Source organism: Coenobita brevimanus, chromosome 98 (assembly GCF_032717465.1).
Source record: "Coenobita brevimanus isolate Jiangsu-jjx chromosome 98, ASM3271746v2, whole genome shotgun sequence".
Classification (NCBI taxonomy): Eukaryota; Metazoa; Arthropoda; class Malacostraca; order Decapoda; family Coenobitidae; genus Coenobita; species Coenobita brevimanus.
Window position 1 is genome coordinate 14,544,557 of NC_137051.1, and position 21,931 is coordinate 14,566,487.

The following is a 21,931-nucleotide window of genomic DNA, read 5'->3' on the forward strand; positions in this document are numbered from 1 at the left end:
CATGGCAAAGCTTTGGATGCTAACGAGGATGGAGTTGACGAGTTTCGGCACAAGGTGAAGGGCTTGATCGACAGGGAAGGCCTCACTCTCGGTCAAGTCTACAATGCTGACGGAACTGGTTTGTTCTATCGCTCTTTTCCAACGAACACTCTAGCCGAGGAGATGGAGAAGCATGTATACCTGACCGCAAGCTCTCCAAGGAACGGATATCTGCTTTGTGTTGTGCCAATGCTAACGGCATGCACCGGCTTAAGCCCATTATTGTTGTCCCGTGCAAAGCAGCCTCGGTGTCTTCGTGGGGTGATGGATGTCCTTCCTGTCGTCTGGTACTATTCTTTGAAGGCATGGTTTACAGCCCAGATCTTCAAAGACTGGTTCCACCGTCACTTCGTCAAGGAGGTCATACATTACCAGACAGAGACACTGGGAATCCCGTGCGACCAGGTAAAGGCCCTCCTTCTCCTTGACAATGCACCTGCCCACCTGTGCGACAAGGACTTGGTGGCTGAGAATGGCCAGATTAGGTGCATGTTTCTGCCACCTAATACGACTGCTCTCATCCAACCAATGGACCAAGGAGTGATCGTGGCAATGAAGAGGCTGTACTGAAAGAAGTTCCTGGACAAGGTGATGGTTGTTCTCGAGGACGAGGAGGAGCGCAGGGAGGGACCGGACACGCTAGGCCAGCGGACTTTGGAAAACCTTCGCCGCTACAACATCAAGTCCGCAATCTAAAACTGGGCCAGTGCATGGAAGGAAGTCCCTGTCAAGACTCTAGAAGATGGTTGGTCTTGTCTGCTTCTCGGAACGGATGTGGAGTACGATTTCCTAGGTTTTGACGTGGATGACTTCCATGCATGTCAATGTACGCATGGCGACGATGTTGATGTGGACGATGTGCTTGAGTGGCTGGATGATGAGGGCGATCCTGGGTATCAGACCTCGTCTGATATCGAGATTGCATCTTCAGTTGCAGGTGTCAGTACCCAGCTTGAAGATTCCGACGAGGACGGCAACGATGATGCGGACTCCTTTCAACATGACACAACTCCAGCCATCCCAAAGCTGAGTGCACTCCGGGAACACCTAGAGTTCGTTCTGGACTACCTGGAACACCCGGAATGCGACAGGGAGATGGGGCCCTTGGGACTTGTGGAGGAAGTGCATGCTTTCAGGCAGCGCATCATCAATCGTCAGAATCGTCATTCCTTGCGTCAATCAACGATTGACAGTTTTTTCAGGCCCTTGACCCCCTCTGTGCCCAGCCCTGGCTCCACTCTGTTGCCTCCCCAAGACAGGCCCTCATGCTCCGAGCCACAGCCCAGCACATCAGCCACGGTGGAGTCACCACTCCACGTGAGTTTGCGTCTATCTTCAGAGTCGTCTGCAGTGGTTACACCATCACCACGACCCAGCGACGCACCCCTAGGTCACCTGCCAGTGATACTCTCGGACTCTGACAGTGAATAGACTCCAAGAACTTCTCCACTAGACCACACGGGAATTTACAGTGTTGTGCATTGAAAAAACATTGCGTTGTGTTAAGGATTTACAGTTGTGAATGAAAAGACAATTTTTGAACTAAATTTAACGTAAATAGACTTGTGTGTTTTTGCTTCAGAAAATGGTTAGAAGAGTGGAAAAAGTTAAAGTGCAGAGTGCAACACTTAGTAAGTTACAATGGAGCATAAGTTAGACAAGAGTGCGCACTGTGAAGAGAACGGACTTCTGAGTGTGAATGACTAAGTTCAGTGCAAGACTTCATGAACAGTGTACTGCAAGTGCTTCAGGAAATCCTTCTTACTGTCATAGTCCGAGAGGAGGTGGTTATTCATCGAGATGGCCATGGACTTGCTGTAATTAGGCAGAATGTTTCATACTGTACTTTACTGTATTTTCCATACTGTACTTACCTCAAACACCTCATTTCACTCTTTTTATGTCCCTTATTGGTGTGAATATGCTGTGTCTTAGGTGCTATGCATGTGCAGTAGGAAGGTGTTTTTCTGAGTTAGGCTAGGTTAGGGTCCATAACTACCAGTCCATGAGCCAGGGACTTGTAAGTACCCAGAATGTTGAATATTGTATGAACCTACCTCAAAAACCTCATTTGATGCCTCTTTTGCATTTATTTCAGTCTTTTTTATGCCTTATTGGTGTTGGGTCTTAAATAGGTGCTATGCATGTCCAGAGGGAGTTGTATAGGTGTTTTTCTGAGTTAGGGTCCATAAGTACAAGTCCATAAGCTGGGGCCCAGTATCCGGACAGGACCACTATCTGGACCTGCCTATGGCTCTATTACGTCGGATATTGGAGGGATTACTTTAGACATCAAAGGACACACACGAATATGCAAAGTATTGCTAAACACAAAGAAAACCAGGAAAAATAAACACATTGAAAACCAAATATATATATATATATATATATATATATATATATATATATATATATATACATATATATATATATATATATATATATATATATATATATATATATATATATATATATATATATACAGTAATCCCTCAAATATCCGACGTAATAGAGCCAAAGGCATGTCCGGATAGTGATCCTGTCCGGATATTGGGCCCCAGCCTCCTGGACTTGTCCTTATGGACCCTAACTCAAAAAAACACCTATACAACTCCCTCTGGACATGCATTGCACCTATTTAAGACCCAAATCACACCAATAAGGGACATAAAAGACTGAAATAAAAGCAAAAGAACCATAAAATGAGGTTTTAGAGGTGAGTTTATGCAATATTAAACATTCTGGGTACTTACAAGTCCCTGGCTCCAAGGACTGGTTTGAACTGCCAGTTTGCAGTCCACAGTTAATCCTCTGCACTCTAAATTCTAATTTCTTAACACTGTAAATTCCTGTGTGTTCTAGTGGCGAGGTATTGCAGTTTATTCACTGTTTATTCACAAAAAACAAGCACCTGTGGCTTGCACTGCTATAAGCATCTGCTCTCGATTGGAGTTTGGCTGTGACTGTTGATGATGGCAGGGTAACAAGAGTTGCCAGATCGCAACGGCCACATTACCAAACTCCTCAACTTGCATTACCAAATTTAACTTTTCATTACCAAATTCGTAAAGCTAGCATTTATTCTTCACTAATCATATATACAAGTGGAAATACATGTAATCTATCTATCTATCTATCTATTGCCAGACGCCTCAATCCCGTTTGGGGTGGCCACAAACAAATCGCCTCCAAGTCGCCCTGTCCCCCGCCATTTCACTCCCCTGCTCCCAACTCACACCCCCCTCTCTCATATACCTCTCCACCCCATCTCTCCATCTCATCCTTGGCCTCCCCCTCCCTCTTTCCCCCTCCACCTCACTCACATACACTCTCTTCGTCAGTCTTTCACCCTCCATCCTCTCCACATGGCCAAACCACCTCAGTGTGTTCCTCATAACGCTTCCTATCACATCCACATCAACACCACAACGCTCCTTTATATCCTCATTCGTCAGCCTGTCTCTCCATGTGACTCCATAGGCTCCTTTTAAATAACTCATTTCCACGGCTCTCACTCTTGACTTGTGTCCTTCCAACAACGTCCAAGCTTCACTTCCGTACGTTAGAGTTGATATCACAATACTGTCATGTAGTAACTTTTTCACTTCCATGCTCACTTCCCTGTTTCTTATCACTGCTTTCAAAGAACCAGCAATCTTTCTTCCCTGCTGTACCCTTTCAAGCACTTCACCCTCCAAATAATACACTATTGTATGTACAGTACATACACTATTGTATGTACAGTACCCCTTCTAATTTTGACACTGTTTTCAGGTCAGTCTGCCATGTTGTGACATCAGAACACACACAAGAATGTCCATAGTAATTCTAAACACCAAGAAACCCATGAAAAAAAAAGAAAACCAAAAAACACTGCCTGTTCACTACTGTATGTACAGTACCCCTCCTAATTTTGACCCTGTTCTCAGGTCAATCTGCCATATTTAGACATCAAAACACACATAGGATTATCCATATTAATGGTAATCACCAAGGAAACAATGCATAAACAACAAACATCCACAAAAAAAACTCAGGATGGTTGGAGAATCTGTTATCTGATGCCAGTGATAATTGCTTCTGGGCCCAAAAAAAATTCCATGGCCAAATATGCCACCACAAATTGGTTAAATTGGTATCAGTCATATACAGTACCATCATCTTCGCTGGTGGTTATACTATAAACTAAACTAATAAAAACACAGAAGACTGATGATGAAAAGAACAGAAATGCAGTGAGAATAAAAAGTGTTCAGAAGTAAAACTTACCTCCATATAACTGCCCACCATCTTAAGGCAAAATTTTGCGAGTGCCTTCGAAGAGTTAAGCACATGTTTAGATGCAGAATTTAATGAGCTTTCTCATAGTCACTTCAGAATTTCGGTACGATCAATAGTATTTGAATAAATTGCAAAAAAACATTAAAAATTCACGAGTCAATGCGAATGATGGGAGGGTGTGAGGGGGCAGCCAGGAGGGAATGGAGGAGGGATGGTAGAGGGAGAGCAGCAAGGCTGTGGGCAAGATTTTCATCCTTCTGTCACAAGGTAGGCGAGGGCTTTTACTGTACATTTGCTAGTGGTTTGTTGTCTGTTAGACGTGTGGTGGCCATTCGGAAACAAAACTCCTGGTGACCAGGTGACTTTGGAGGTTCGGTACAGAGGCAGACGGCTGTCACTGAACATGTACTCATGGCTTGTGGTCTGTGTTCGATGCGTGGTGGCAGTTGGGAAAGACTTAGCCCGGTGGCCATGTGACTTCGGACATTCGGTGGGGATGTATACAGACGTTTTGACACCACTTGTGGGTTATAGTCGTATTACTTGGGTGCTGGTGGTTCGTTGGGATTGACTGCACCAGCGTGTGACTTTAACTATTCAGAACAGGGGCAGACAGACATATTAGCTCTAGTTGTGGGTTACTGCCTATTTCCAGCTCATGCCTCAAGCCCAGCAGCCACGATACTGAATGTTTGAACTCGTTGGCTGGCTAGCTGAAGTTCTCGGGAACTTTGACGTCCAGATAATAGCGAGTAAATTCGGATAATGGTTTAATAGAGCCAAGGTCCAGTACTGGATAATGAACAGGACTGGATACTGCACATCTGGATAAATGAAGGTTTACTGTATGGAGAAGAGATAGAAATTTGAAAAAAGGAGGAACTATGATATTAACCCTTATGTTACCATTCGCCACAGGCTGTGTCCTACTGCGAGTGAGTACTTGGTAGGCAGGCCTCGGCACCCAAGGCAACACACTGAGAGATCCCTCCGCATCACAGCACAATTCCTGCGCACTCAGTAGTTCATAAACAATTTATCTTCATACCCTTACTTATGCTTTGATAATTGTAATTTTTTTCACTCTACTGTAATCCCAAATAAATGTACTAATGGTGTTGCAATAATGATCAGTCGAATGTAAATTATGTCTCAATTTTTTCTTTACTTCAGTATTTTTCATTTTTTTCTCATAGAAATATAATTTTTATGGTAAATGTTACTGAGAAAAAGTTATAGGGAATTTATTTGGCTGCATTTTGGTGTATAAGGAATTACTGTAGGTCAGTTAGGGTTAATTTTTCGGAACACGAAAGGAAATTATCTTACACTCGAGCAAGACTCGTAACTTACTGACTGGGGCAGTGGGGTGACTGAGTGTGGAATGGGTTAAGCGTGGCAGAGGGATTCACGGGGATGCAAGTGGGTGCTTTGTTCTTGCCCGGATATCATTCCGTAACCAAAATAACAGGAGCCATTTCGTTTGATGCAATCGGCGTCAAATGGTAACAAGCGGTTGAAATGTGCGCAGATGCAGCCTGCTTCTAATGGTAACGAGTGCATGAAATTTGTACCGCACCCATAAACGCCAAAGGGTTAACAGAGAAAAAACACCAGGTCATTGAGATAGAACTAGATATACCCTCACAAGTTGAATTAATTGCAGTAGAGTTTAACACATCTAAAGGGAAAGTAATTGTGGCAGATTTATACATGCCACCCAAGACAAACACTTGGGATAGATGTGAATATGATGACCTGGCAGAAGGTACAGTACAGAGTTTAAGAACCCTACTACAAAGAATGGAAGAAAAATCTGAAAGAATTATACTAACTGGAACTTTCAACACATATAAATTGGAATACAGTAGAACCCCGGAATTTGTACACAATTCATTCATGGAGGCTGTACAAGTTGCGAATTGTTCGAAAACGGAATCATTTTTTCCGATAAGAAACAATGTATTTTGCATTACAGTAATCCGTTCTTTAGTATGGATGAAACGGTAGATTTCGCCATACCATAATGAATGGCAAGATTGGAGATACAGGTTCCACTTTCACACTTTGCAATGAGTTCTTTTTTCAGCTCAGTTGTTGTTCTCACTGCATTTCTTTTAGCTCCAGCTGACTCACTAATCTTCTTAGGGTCCATGATTATGTACAATTTTCTAACGAAAATACGTAATTTATCACAAAGTTTAACCCCTAGGCACTGGGTATGGGTAGACCTATCCATGTCCCAGAACTGGGTTATTTTCAGGAAAATCAGTTTTCCCCTCAATATTTTTTTTTTTTTAAATTACAAATCAATCTCAAATGACAAAAAACACATGAAAAGCACGTACTTATTCTCTGTAGGCGATTTGAGGTGGTGGTGTGGTGTGAGGGAGCCGGTGTGTGGCGGCTGGGCTGAGCATGTTCCAGGTCGCGGTGGTGTGTTGGAGATATTGGTGGAGCGAAGAGGGATGATCACCTTGTGCCATAATAAGTGTTGAGTGTGTATTTGTTTCTTTCACTAATTCACAATGCCATATGAAAACACTGTTACAACTAAAATAGCAAAAAAACACAAGAAAGTAACTAATAAAGGTTGGCTTATTTTATGTTTTCCTTGATACTTATTTTCTAACAAATTTATGTCTGTTTATTTATTCACTATTATTTACACACTATTTACACATTATTTCTCTGTTTTTAGTAACTCTTGACAGTATGATACTCCCTAAAGTCTGGCTGTGGTCAGTGCAAGTGTACTGAAGGACCCAAACACTCTCTCCCACACCCCTCAGGGCCCCCTAGTAGCCCTCCCACCACCCCACCCCACCCCACCCCACCCCTCCCAAGCCCTACCCCAACTCTAAACCAGTATTAGCTGGTTCCGAGGCCACACTCTCCCTATGCTGGCCTCCCACCACCCTCCACCGCAGCCCTCCTCACTGCTGGGCTGCCCTCCCACACCCCTGCCCCCTCCCCCGGCCAGCCAGCATTACTCCATGCACCAGCCATGGCGGGACAATACTCTGAGTCAATATGGCGCGTTACTAAGTTCAAACATGCCCGCCAAAAATTAAAACATCATATGACGTGGACCAGCGCCTAGGGGTTAATGGAACCTGTATGACTAATGAGTAACTGGCAGAAGACAAAGTGGGACTGGTGACCACGAGGGACCTACAATGCCTCGTCTCTTAGTGCGAATAGCAGGTCATCATACAAAAACTGGAGCGATTTTTGGACGAGAAAGTTTTATGAAAACCGAGTTGTTTGAGAAGAAAGGCGTCTGAATTCCGGGGTTCTACTGTTCTAGATGTAAGAATCTGTGAAAGCTGTTGGACTCAAATGTTTCTGGATCTTATACAGGAGTTTATCCTAACAAAACATGTAAAGGAAAATACCAGAAAAGGGGACCAGAAGAACCATCTCATATTTACCGGGCAAGAAAATGAAATTGACAACATAATGTATCACCCTTCCATTGGCAAAAGCAACCATGCAGTATTAAATTGAAATTTCAGGATAGCATATGATATAGATAGCGATAATGAACGTTACAAAAAGAGCCTAAGGAACAAAAGGGCAACTATCATGATGTAAAGAAGTACTTTATAGAAATAGATTGGGAAAACGAGCTCAGAGGACAAGATATGTTATGTGTATAGAAAATTCTGTGACTTTCACAAAACAGGAGTCCAAAATTATATTCCACAACACAAAGAAACAGAAATAAGGATAAAGAAATTGTTTAATACCGAATAAAAAAAGCAAAAGAGAAAAGAGATTTGCAGCAGAATAGATACAGACGACAATAGCAAACGGGCATATAACAACTATAAACTGGCAAGAAATAATTATACAAGGATAAGGAGAGAAGCTCAAAGGCAGTTTGAGGAAGACATTATACGTAAAAGTACTGATCAGCCGAATCTGTTTTACAGCTACATACAAAGCAGTACTAAAGTCAGCAATAAAATACAGTCCACCATGGATGAAGGGAAAATCTATATCAATGGAGATATTTATTAAGTACAGTACTAAACAGAAAATTCCAATCAGTTTTTACAGAAGAAAGTAGATTTCAGAGAGATGAAAAGGAACAAGCATGCCCACACATACTAACAAATACAGGCATATCGGACAAAGAGGTCCAGGAAGAGTTGAGTAAATTAGACAAAGGAAAAGTAAATAGTCAAGAAGAGATTTCTGGTTGGGTATTACAGGAATGCGCAGAAGAGTTACGCAGACCAGTACATTTAATATTCAAGAAATCCTTAAGACAAGGTAAACTACCTGATATTTGGAGGAAAGCAAACATTGTTCCCCCCTTCAGGAAAGGAAATAGACAAAACCCACTTAACTACCAACCAGTATCACTGACCATTTTTGTAAGTAAGATACTAGAAAGCTGATAAGACAAATTTGGGTAAATCATTGGGAAAAACACAATATGATAAGAGAAAGACAGTTCAGTTTTAGAAAGGGAAAAATCATGTGCCACTAATCTATTAAGCTTCTATGATAGAATTGTAGAAACTCTACAGAAGAGAGATGAATGGGAAGACGGAAATGTACTCGACAGTACCACACCTTAGACTTTTATGGAAACTGTACCATCAAGGAGGAATCCAAGGTAATCAGTACTGTTGAATGAAAGATTTTCTCAGAAAAGGGAAATGAGAACAGTAGTGTTGAGAAATTACTCATCATGGAGAGAAGTGACTAGTGGAGTCCCACAGGGCTTAGTGCTGTCACCAATTATATTTTTATTGTATATAAATGACATTGAGAGCAACATTGGAAGTGGAAGCTTTGTAAACATGTTTGCTGTTGATGCACAAATATGAAGGAGAATTATAAACACTCTCTTGCAGAGAGCTACAAGAAGAATTAATTACGCTTCATGAATGGAGCAACAGATGGTAGATGGAATTCAATGTGGACAAATGCCATGTAATCAGGTTTGGTAAAAGCAAAAAAAGACCAGACCGGGATTATAAGCAAGGAATTTTAACCCTACACATGTCAGAAAAGGAGAAGGACCTAGGAGTGTTTATCAGTAACAGACTATCTCCAGCTGACCACATCAGTGAGAAAGTACGTAACATGTACAGTCTATCTATCTATCTATAGCCCGACGCCCTAATCCCGCAAAGGGTGGCCACAGACAAAACGCCTCCAAGTCACTCTGTCTCCCACCATTTGACTCCCCTCCCCCCAAGTCACCCCCTCCCTCCCTCATATACCTCTCAACTCCATCCCTCCACCTCATTATTGGTCTACCCCTCCCTCTCCCTCCCTCCACCTCACCTACATACACCCTCTTAGTCAGTCTTTCATTCTCCATTCTCTCCACATGTCCAAACCACCTCAGTGTATTTCTCCTAATCTTTTCAACCACATCCACATCTACCCCACAACGTTCCTTCACTTCTTCATTCGTCAACCTGTCCCTCCACGTCACTCCACATCCTCCTCTCAAGTAACTCATTTCCACTGCTCTCACTCTTGACTTGTTCCCCTCTTGCAAGGTCCACGCCTCACTTCCATATGTCAGGGTAGGGATCACAATACCATCATGCAGTGACTTCTTAACTTCCATACTCACCTCCCTATTTCTCATCACTGCTTTCAGTGTACCAACAACCTTTCTTCCCTGCTGTACCCTTTCACGTACTTCATCCCCCAAAGTTCCATCCTTACTCATCACACTACCCAAGTACTTGAATGCACTCACATTCTCCATATCCTCACCATCCAACCTCACTGCACATTCTGTGACTTCATTCCTCTCAAACACCATAACTTTACTTTTGTTTACATTAACATGTACAGACTGCCTGCTAATATGAGACTAGCATTCACATATACTGTATAATTAAAGACATGCTGAGAAAGATAATCACATCATTCATAAGACCAACTGTGGAGTATGCATTGGTAGTAAGGAATCCACATATCAAAAAACACATAGATAAGATTGAAAAGGCACAAAGAGCTGCCACAAGATGGGCACCAAGCGTAAGGGATGTAAGCTATGAAGAATGACTAGAAAAGTTAAACCCAACAACATAACAAGGGAGAAGAAGAGGAGACATTCGATTCATTTTGTTTTGTTTTTGAAGGCTCCACCATGCTTGCATGCATTGGCCTTGGTCACCTAATGGCAGCTTTTCATGCTGCACAATCCGTGGCAGCCTCCCTGTTCAGTCCCTTAACCTTTAATGACCTCGTCCCACGTCTTTCTTGGTCTGCCCCTTGCCACCCTACCCTCAATGTTAACACTTCTCACCTTCTGCACCCAATTATCATCCCCCATCCTCTCCACATGCCCAAACCATCTCAATCTACCTCTCCTCATCACAACACCAATACACTCCAGTCCCATCCTACCCCTCAACTCTTCCATCGTAAACCTACCCCCCCCAGGCCTTGCATGCAGGAATGCACTGCACATCCACCTGATCATTGTCATTTCTGTCCATTTGAGCCTGCGAATATCCTCTTCATTTACTGCCCAGGTCTCACTACCATACAGCATCACACTCCTAACACATACTGCATACAAAGACTCCATAGCATGTAGGAAGAGTCCTCTCAATGTCACGAGAGGCAACAGCTCCCTGATCTTCTTCCAACCACTTCTCACCCTAGCCACAGAGCTAGCTCCAGCCCCACCTCCAGCACATAACATGTCTCCCAAATAACAAAACTCTTCCACACACTCAAGAGACTCACTAGCAAGTTCAATCCTTTCCCACCTGCTCTCCCCGACATGCCACACATATAAAATCAGCATAATCTTGCATTCTACTTCTAATACCACTACATCTCTTGTGCAGCCATTTATCACAAACACCGCACAAGATGGAATTACTTCCCACGCCCTTGTGGCAAACTGCACACGGCCACTCTCCCTCTTCTTTGACTATACCTCCACCAACCCTAGATATCATCACCTTTGTTTTATCTGCATTTACCCTTAAGCCCTTGTGCCCCATACCATCTCTCCACTTCCTAAATCTTTCCTCTGACTCCCTTTCATTCTCTGCAGTCAACACCAAATCATCAGCATACAACATCTCCCACGGGAGTTCCGTTTCTGAAGTCACGTGAGAGAGCTCCAGGTACCATGATAAACAACATGGGACTCAAAACTGACCCCTGATGCCCACCAATATTCATGGAAAACTCATCACTCAAATCTCCATTCACTCTTACTTCGGTGTGAGCACCCACATACATGGCCATAACCACCCTAGCCAGCCACTCCTCCAAGCCAAGCTTTCTCATTGCCCACTTCACCACCTCTCTAGGGACTTTCAAAGGCCTTTTCCAAATCACCAAAAACAAAATACAGATCCCTTTTCTTCCCAATATATTTTTCCTGATGCTGTCGAACAATGAATATGGCATCAGTGGTCCCCTTGCCTGGCATAAACCCATAACTGCATCTCATCAATATTTACTCTTTCTCTAATCATACCTTCTAGAACTCTCTCCATTACCCTCATTATCTGATCTAAAAGCTTTATACCTCAATAATTTCCTCTTTCCGGGGCATCACCCTTCCCTTTACAATTACACTCTTCAACCAGTCATCAGGGACAGCACACTCATATATAATCATATTTATCAGATCAGTGACTAACCTCACCTTTATATCTCCTGAGACATTCAACATTTTGGCAGTCAACCCAGACACACCTGCTGCCTTGCCCACCTGCATCCTGCCTATTACCTCACTCACAGTAGCAGCATCAGTCAAAGGCCAAGGTGCCAAACACTGGATCTGCCGGCACCAAACCTTCCCTGTCCCAGTCAAACTCCTCATTCAACAACCGGCTATAATGCTTTCTTCATGCATCTTTAATATCCCCATTGTTCACCACCACCCTTCCATCATCATTCTTCACACACTGCTCACCTATAATATCCTGATTATCCCTCTTCACCTGACCTGCCACCTTAAATATCATATTTTTCCTTTCCCCATGATTTAGGTTAAGTAAAAGTCTGTGACTCAGACTTCGCCCTGTACACGTCTCTTCTAGCCCTATGCTTGGCAGTCAAGTATTCCTCCTTGTTACCACCCTTCTTCCATTCCTGGAAAAGCCTTCTTTTCTCCTTAACTGCAGCTTCTACACCCTCATTCCACCACCAAGTTACTTTATGTCTTGGTGGGCCTCTTGTCCAACTGCATGATTATGCTATATAAATACATCACAGGAAAAGAGAAAATAGACAAAAATGTATGTATAACCTACAGTGTAGGGAAGCAACTGCAAGAGGACACTGCAAAAAACTGCACAAAAAGAAAGGTGATAAAGACGTAAGGAAATTCAGTTTCCCAAATAGAGCAGTTGGTCAGTGGAATGTATGACTGAATGAAATACTGTGTGCCAAAGCTATTCATAAATTTAAAGATATGTGTGATAAAAATTGTTCAAAAGACGGGGGTATGAGCTTGACTCATTCCTGTAAAGATACAATTAGGTAAGAACACACTAGAATGAACCCAGATTAAAACACAGTGTGAAATATGAGATAAATCTTAAAGTTAATGAGGTTGAGAGAAGATTGGGAGGTAGTAGTATGATAGGAAATGAGCAGTGAGTCAGTATGTTATCAGTGACATGTACAAGACATGTCAGGAGAGAATGATAGATAATGGGTAAGGATGAAAGCTGTATTTTGGTTTTGCGAGGATGTGTTGCAAGTTTAATCAGAGAGATTTGTCTTGAATTACATATTCTTGGACTCTGAGTATTATATTTAAAAAAACTGCACATGGCTTCACACCTCCCCTGTATCAACCTCATGCCTTAGTAGGGGGAATGCATCACCCAGTTGGGAACCACTGGTCCGTGTTGACAACAGACTTAATACAGTTTGTTGGTTGGTTATTGTATAACCAAGAAATAGACACCTGGTGGTCAAGTGGAATAATGCATTCCAGCTGGACGTGGCTTGTAACAAGTATTAGTCCAAGGAATTGGGGTATATCGCTCAAATAAATCCTATCAGATGCAGGTGAGTAGTCACTAACCTAAAATACCTGGACTAAGAATTTTAGCACCTGGCCCTAGTGTTCCTGATGATGCATAAAAGGGTTGGATGATTGATCAGTAAGCTTCTTTCCCACTTCTACCCATCTACTACTACCCTCTTACCGGTAATTATTTTTTTCTGCAACCAACAAATACCGTCACACCACATATGCTTAACATACTCCATGATCCCTCTCAATCCACCATACCATAAGCTCTCCAAACCCATGAATGCAGTATAAATCATATAGCTGTATTCTTTGCAATATATTTTCAGCTTATGGTCTCATTGTAAGTATTTGATCAACACACCTACATTTTCTAAACCTTGCTACTCCTCACCCATGTTATCTTCTTTTATGTTTCACACCCTGTCCATAAGTAAACAACCATAAACAGACCTGCCCAACCATACACCTGCAATATGCTAAATAAACTGATTAATCTTGGATTTTTACACTTGATCTTACTGCATTTCCCTTTGTAGAAAGGAGCAGTAACTATTTTTCTCCAGTTGTCTGGATCACTGCAACCCATGCCTGTTTACTCACTGCATTACATAAACTGCCTTTTCACCATTACACCTCAGCATTTCTCAAGTGTCATTCTCTTTTCATGCCAGATGTAACTTCAGCTTATTAAGTAGTAGTAGTAGTAGTGTTTCCCCTCTGCCAGTATATATGTGTTCCAGCATATACCACCATCCATATCCATTCCCAGCAAATACCTACTGCTGTTCAGGTGCCATACTGTATTTCCTCTCCCCCATAACTGCATCATCTTATAGCCTGCTACTGGCAGAATTCTGAACTTTTTCCCCACTTCTGTTTGGTTTAATCTTTTGGTTGCCTTTGCTGCCTTGTATTTTTACTTTTTGTAATATGTACACTTGTACAAATTGCTTATTTTTTCACCATACTCATCATCTATTCTCTGTCTGACTTCAGGCACCACCCATATTGTTCTCTTAACTTGTTTTACATGCACGTTTATTCCTGTTTTCTTCTTTTTCTCATAGACAGTGGAGTTGCCTAATCCACGGCAATTAGAGAGTGGTACCTACCCGCGGTTTATGAAATCCACAGTTTACAAAGCTAAGAACCAATTGGAAAAAGGGTATTTAGTCTTGACCCTTGTGGAACCTTCCTACAGCACCCTACCAACACCTAACTAGCCAACAGCAAACTCATACAGACAGTCTTAGAAGTATTCAGTGCATGTCGAACATCGCCTTGGGGGGTTGGGTCCATCCATAACAGAGCCCAGGGAGAGGTAACCTTGACAAAAGAAAGGCTAGGTAACGCTCAGAACTCATGGGGGAACACATGTATTTGGCGGTTGGCGAGACAGGAGGTTAAAAAAAAACATGGCAGCTGTAGTGTGCACACATGCCACCAGGGCTGGGCTGTGATTGGCTAGCAGCCATGGCATACGTCATGGGTGCCCGGATATTATAAATCTCCTTGGAAATGAGCCACTTTGGAACCTAGGAACCGTGTTTTTCGATTTTTTTCTGCAGAATAAAACAACAGGAACTGGTTTGGCAAAGTACCGTGGCTTAGAGATACGAGAATTAGGCGACCACTGTATCTAGATATATTTTTAAGCATTTACTTTCATGTCTCCTTTATATTCTGTAAACTACACTTCTTACCCTACATGCAATTCATCTCTCCTTTTTTTTTTTTGGCATTACAAGGAGAACTATTTAAGTATTTATGAATATATGAGAAATAAGAGAGTAGGTAGATGCTGGATGGCAACCATCAACCCTAGGAGTTGCTACCTTGAGAGTGAAGAGTAGCTGCATTACAAGCTTGGTAATTAACCAGCGTATCATTGTTCATAGGGAAAAAGCATTGAGTCACAAGTAAACAGAGTCAGAGTCCAAGGTGAGACTCTCACAGTGTTACGGAGCTTATTTCATGATTTAGATTTACCTGACAGTTTGCAGCAACTAGCCACTGAAAAATAATTAGCTGTTTTTGGCACTTGGTTTAGCATCCAGTCTTCAGAAAACATCAGCTGTCCCATAGCTGACCTCAGAATTGGAATTCTGTAAATGGAAAGCACCTGAAAAGATATCATTATTATGGGTAGTTCACTGTTGTGCTGCAAGCATAAAAGCATAGTTTCCTTGTTTGTGCAAGAAATCAAGGTTGTTACTAAAAGCACAAAGCATCCTAGCAAAAGATGTAACTTGCGGGCAGAAAAAAAAATCTTAGTTGTTCTGTAAATATTTCCCAGTCAAGTATGTGAACATATAAATTTGACAGGGAGCAGGGACAAGGAAGGGCAGTGGAGATTGTGCCTGCAACCCAGGGTATGAAGGAGACCTGTGTGATGCTTGTGCATATGGCTACTTCCAAGCATACAGAGATGACACCAAAATCCTCTGTGACCAGTGCCACAAGGCTTGTAGTGGACCCTGCAGTGGGGTGAGTAGTCTGGCTCCTTGCATTTGAATGATGTGTATAATTATTAACCCCGTATATTACAGAAGAGTTGCGATTTAAGTCACGGAAGTAACAATGTTACTGTACTAAACCAAAAACATTTAATATCCTCCTTTATTATTTAATGACTTGACAGTATCACTCAGTTATGTGGGACAAACGAAGTGGTTGCATTTAGATATCTCTTTCCAGTTGATTGCATTTGTTTACAACCTGTGCATTGTGCTTTTGTCCCTAGTTGCTAGGGTTCCGTGACCTAAGCCCACCCACATGATCCACAGTCTATACCTGCAGCTTCATTTTTGTTTTAACTTGTGTCTAGAAATATTTTTGTTTAGCTCATTTCATCCCAGAACTCTGACCACAGTTTCAAACTACCTCAGTTACAGTGCCTAAGCGCTCAACAAGTGCTCTTCCTCACAGTGAAAGCACTAAGGAAGCAATAAAAGCCTTTACTCCTGAGGAAAAAAGTAAATATAATAAACAAAGTAGTGCATGGAATAGGAGCTTAGTGTAAGTATTTGGAGAGTAGCATGCTTATGATCAAGAAAAAGAAAAGTCAAATGTGTTTATGATGTAGAGAGGCTATTTGCTGGAATGTGGGAAAAAAAAAAAAAAAAAAATCTAAAGAGGTTAATGATGAGGCAGTAAAATTCATGAGTTTTCATTGAATGTGAACAGGGTTTTGTGACTGACTTTTGTTATGAGCTGACAGACTCAGGGTTAAAAATATTCAGCTCATATTGTATGTGATAAGTTCATGTGTTGACATAAGAAGTTAATTATGTCAGTTCAGTTCTTGTGAATTATGTCATACAAATTTATACTGCTTGGTTGGCTTGTTTATCATTCATAGTTACAATACTCTAATTTGCCATTGAAGTTGTGCACAGTCACCAGTCAGTGTTTGATGTTTGTGGAAATAGGTGCATTTCTAAGGGCATTCTTGGAGATCTTATATATATATATAGGTGGTGGCGACCATCATCCACTCACTTGATGCAGTGCTGCCCACTTCATCCTTCACCTTTATCATTCCTTATCTGTGTCTGTCCTCCTCCCTATCTCTCCCATCTTTCATGTCACATTTTATTACTCTTCATTCCTTTTCAGATGACTTTACATTGAGTAACAGTCTAATGCTTTCCTGTATGCCAGGAAACCATATACAACACTGGGTGGTAACCATATAACCAACCCACACATGTTCCCTATGTCAGCAAGCGGGATGACGAAGAGTTGGTGCCCCTCCCTGGAAAACCACTGACTCAGAGACAAGCGGCCACCCCTTACGGGATTATGGTGTCAGTCTATCTATCTATCTATATATAAATATATAAATATATATATAGATAGATAGACTGAGGCCGTAGCACGGGCCGAACAGGGTAGTACTCCCGAGGGGAATGGGAATGTTGGTGATAGGGAGAGCTGGAGCTCCTGTTTCATTAGCTATCTAACCATCCCCCTTTGCTGACCTTTTCAGTGTGACAGTAACATGGAGAGTAGACCAGCATACTCTCCCAAACATTTCCTCTAACTATCTATGCACTACACCACATGCACTTTACATTTCACACAACGTATCCCACTATGTTACAGGGGTTGGCGCCAGCAAGGGCATGCGGCCAGAAAACTTTGCCCCCGCTACCTAGTGGCGGACTTCTGGGGGGAGGCGTGGCGGGGGTTCCGCCGGCATAGATCATGGGTCCAGGGCGAGATGGGGCTCGGGCCTGTGCTAGAGGGTACAGGGCATTGTGGTTCCCAGGCTGCCGCTTCCGCCCAATAGAGAGGGGCCCGAACCTGGGAGTAGCGTCCCAGGAGGCTGCCCTATCAGTGGGTGTATAATGGCGGGATAGTTGCAGTGCCAAGACGCGCTTGGAGGGTGTCCCTGCAGCTGTCCTGGCAGGATGCCCCGAGGCCACTACCACAGCCACTGGTAAGCTGGTGGGCTAGGGGTCCCAGATCCATTGCCTGGACATGGGATTGTGCGGTGAGTGGGACCTGTGCTGTGTCTGTCCCCATTTATTAATACTGAAGATGACAAAACAAAAAAGGTTTCAAAGCAAGCCTGAGGACAGTAAATCACCCATGGGGATGAGGGTGGGTTCATGGAATGTGGGAAGTTTGAGGGGAAGAGCAGGGGAAGTCGTTGAGGCATTCAGTAGGAGGTGGGTGGACGTGGCGTGTTTGCAGGAAGTCCGGTACAGGGGTGGATCAGCCAGAAAGATTGTTGGGAGGGACTGTTGCTATAAGTTGTTTTGGCAGGGGAGGACAGACGGATATGGAGGTGTTGGTGTGATGGTTGCGGAGAAATGGGTGGAATATGTTATGAATGTTTTGAGAGTAAGCGATAGGATATTGGTTGTGAAAATTCTGTTGGGAAGAAAGATAGCTGTGATTATATCGGCATATGCTCCACAGGCAGGATTGGATGAATCAGAGAAAGATAGATTTTGGGATGATTTAATACGTGTAGTGGGTGGTATGCGGGATGATGAGATAGTGATTTTGGGAGGGGACTTAAATGGTCATGTAGGTGAAGCAGCCCAAGGTTATGAAGGAGTGCATGGGGGATGTGCATATGGTCTAAGGAATGCAGAAGGGGAAAGGATACTCGAGTTTGGGGAGGCAACGGACATGATTGTGTGCAACACATATTTTAGGAAAAGAGACAGTAGGTTAATTACGTATGAGTCTGGGGGAAATAGCAGTCAGATAGATTATTTTCTGGTTAGGAGGGCCGATAGGAGGTTAGTGAGGGATGTTAAAGTTATAGGAAGTGAGGAGTGTGTGCAGCAGCACAAACTATTGATTTGTGATATGGTGCTTAAAGAACAAATGATGAAAAAGAGGACTTATGTACCTAGGAGGAAAATATGGAAGCTGAAAAACCAAGTAGTAAGGGATGCCTTCTATAGCGAGTTGAGGAGAGTGGTGGCTGAACAGGAGCTGTAGACAGAGGCGTTAATGAACAGTACAGAGCCCTCAAGAACAATTTCTTGAGAGTTACTAATGTAACATGCGGCTGGACAAGAGGACCACCAAGACATAAAGTAACTTGGTGGTGGGATGAGGGTGTAGAAGCTGCAATTAAGGAGAAAAGAAGGCTTTTCCGGGAATGGAAGAAGGGTGGTAGCAAAGAGGAATATTTGGCTGCCAAGCGTAGGGCTAGGAGAGAGGTATACAGGGCAAAGTCTGAGTCACAGAGACAATTACTTGATAACCTCAATCATGGGGAAAGGAAAAATATATTTAGGGTGGCAGGTCAGGTGAAGAGGGATAATCGGGATATCATAGGTGAGCAGTGTGTGAAGAATGATGAAGGAAGGGTAGTGGTGAACAGTGAGGATATTAAAGATGCATGGAGAGAGCATTATAACCGGTTGTTGAATGAGGAGTTTGACTGGGACAGGGAAGGTTTGGAGCCAGCAGATCCAGTGTCTGGCCCTTGGCCTTTGATTGATACTGCTACTGTGAGTGAGGCAATAGGCAGGATGAGGGTGGGGAAGGCAGCAGGTGTGTCTGGGTTGACTGCCGAAATGTTGAAGGCCTCAGGCGATATAGGGGTGAGTTTAGTCACTGACCTGATAAATAGGATTATTTATGAGTGTGTTGTCCCAGATGATTGGCTGAAGAGTGTAATTGTAAATGTGTATAAAGGGAAGGGTGATGCCCTGGAAAGAGGGAATTATAGAGGTATAAAGCTTTTAGATCAGATAATGAAGGTAATGGAGAGAGTTTTAGAAGGTATGATTAGAGAAAGAGTGAATATTGATGAGATGCAGTTTGGGTTTATGCCAGGTAGGGGGACCACTGATGCCATATTCATTGTTCGACAGCTTCAGGAAAAATATATTGGTAGGAGAAGGGATCTTTATTTTGTTTTTGTTGATTTGGAAAAGGCCTTTGACAGAGTCCCTAGAGAGGTGGTGAAGTGGGCAATGAGAAAGCTTGGCTTGGAGGAGTGGCTGGTTAGGGTGGTTATGGCCATGTATGTGGGTGCTCACACCCAGGTGAGAGTGAATGGAGATTTGAGTGATGAGTTTTCCGTGAATGTTGGTGTGCATCAGGGGTCAGTCTTGAGTCCCATGTTGTTTATCATGGTACTTGAAGCCCTTTCACGTGACTTTAGAAACGGACTCCCGTGGGAGTTGTTGTATGCTGATGATTTGGTGTTGATTGCAGAGAATGAAAGGGAGGCGGAGGAAAGGTTTAGGAAGTGGAGAGATGGTATGGGGCAAAAGGGTTTAAGGGTAAATGCAGATAAAACAATAGTGATGATATCTAGGGTTGGTGGCGGTACTGTCAAAGACGAGGGAGAGTGGCCATGTGCAGTTTGCCACAAGGGCGTGGGAAGTAATTCCATCTTGTGCGGTGTGTGTGATAAATGGGTGAATAAGAGATGTAGTGGTATCAGAGGTAGACTGCGAGATAATGCTGATTTTATGTGTACGGCGTGCCGGGGTGAGCAGGTGGAGATCGTCAGACGTGAAAGAATTGAACTTGCTGGTGAATCTCTTGAGTGTGTGGAAGAGTTTTGTTATTTAGGAGACATGTTGTGTGCTGGAGGTGGGGCTGGAGCTAGCTCTGTGGCTAGGGTGAGAAGTGGTTGGAAGAAGTTCAGGGAGCTCTTGCCTCTCCTGACATTGAGGGGGCTCTCCCTACGTGCTAAGGGGTCTTTGTATGCAGCGTGTGTTAGGAGTGTAATGCTGTATGGCAGTGAGACCTGGGCAGTGAAGGAGGAAGACATTCGCCGGCTCAGACGTACAGAAATGACAATGATTAGGTGGATGTGCAGTGCGTCCCTGCGTCCAAGGCCTGGAGGGGCTGGGTTTACAATGGAAGAGTTGAGAGGTAGGATGGGACTGGAGTGTATTGGTGTTGTGATGAGGAGAGGTAGATTGAGGTGGTTTGGACATGTGGAGAGGATGGGGGATGATAGTTGGGTGAGGAAGGTGAGAAGTGTTAATATTGGGGGTGGGGTTATGAGGGGTAGACCGAGAAAGACATGGGACGAGGTCATTAAGTGTGACCTTAGGGTTAAGGGACTGAACAGGGAGGCTGCAATGGATCGTGCAGCATGGAGAGCCGCCATTAGGTGACCAAGGCCGACACATGCAAGCATGTTGGAGCCTTTAAAAACGAAACGAATATATATATATATATATATATATATATATATATATATATATATATATATTCCTCTCTTCCATCCTTCTTTCCTTCCATCCTCTTCTGTCTTTCTATCCTTCATTCTTTCCTTGTCCTTCTGCCTATGGGTGACTTTACACTCCCTCTTCTGTCTTTCTTTCCTTCATTCTTTCCTTTTCCTTCTGCCTGTGGGTGACTCTACAGTACACTGAGTGACAAGCCAAATGGTTTCCTGTACTGGTCACTCTCATCTTAAATGTCGAGACCAACTGCCTAGCCCCGGGCTCCTACGCTCCTCTTGGGGCAGTGTAGGATTGGATGATGGATGGATATATACACATTCAAACCTCGATTTAAGGGACTAAACGGGGAATCAACTTGTCCCTTACTTGAAAATGTCCATTATTTCACCACATATAAGGACAATCTTATTATGAAATGCAATGACTGTTTCACTTATCTTACTTATATGATTATGAATATTATTTTACAGGTACTGTATAATGAAACATATTAATGTTTCAAGCAGTGGACTTTCTGAATGGTCCTGTCCTTTTGTCAGGTAGAATATGGAGTCCCTTAAATCTGAAATCCCTGAAATGGAGGTCCCTTAAATCGAGGTTTGAGTGTATATCTCAGCTCATCTCGTCTCATCAGCCATTTGTGTGTCCATTGCAGGACCGGCCTATCCCGACCGAAGTGGGGAATGGGAATGCTGGTGATAGGGAGAGCTGGAGCTCCTGTTTCACTAGCTATCTAACCATCCCCCTTTGCTGACCTTTTCAGTGTGACAGTAACACGGAGAGTAGACCAGCATACTCTCCCAAACATTTCCTCTAACTATCCTATGCACTACACCACATGCACTTTACATTTCGCACAACGTATCCCACTACGTTACAGGGGTTGGCGCCAGCAAGGACATGCGGCCAAAAAACTTTGCCCCCGCTACCT

General features: G+C 43.1%; 1 protein-coding gene across 3 annotated transcripts in view; it reads left to right on the top strand.

The window, feature by feature from the left end:
• Creld (Cysteine rich with EGF like domains) overlaps positions 1-21,931 on the top strand; it is a 98,699-nt gene that overhangs the window by 17,357 nt on the left and 59,411 nt on the right. For all 3 annotated transcript variants that reach the window (XM_080283680.1, XM_080283678.1, XM_080283679.1), the window contains exon 5: positions 15,644-15,805. In XM_080283680.1, the coding sequence (XP_080139806.1) occupies positions 15,644-15,805 (162 nt within the window). The remainder of the gene's footprint in view (positions 1-15,643; positions 15,806-21,931) is intronic.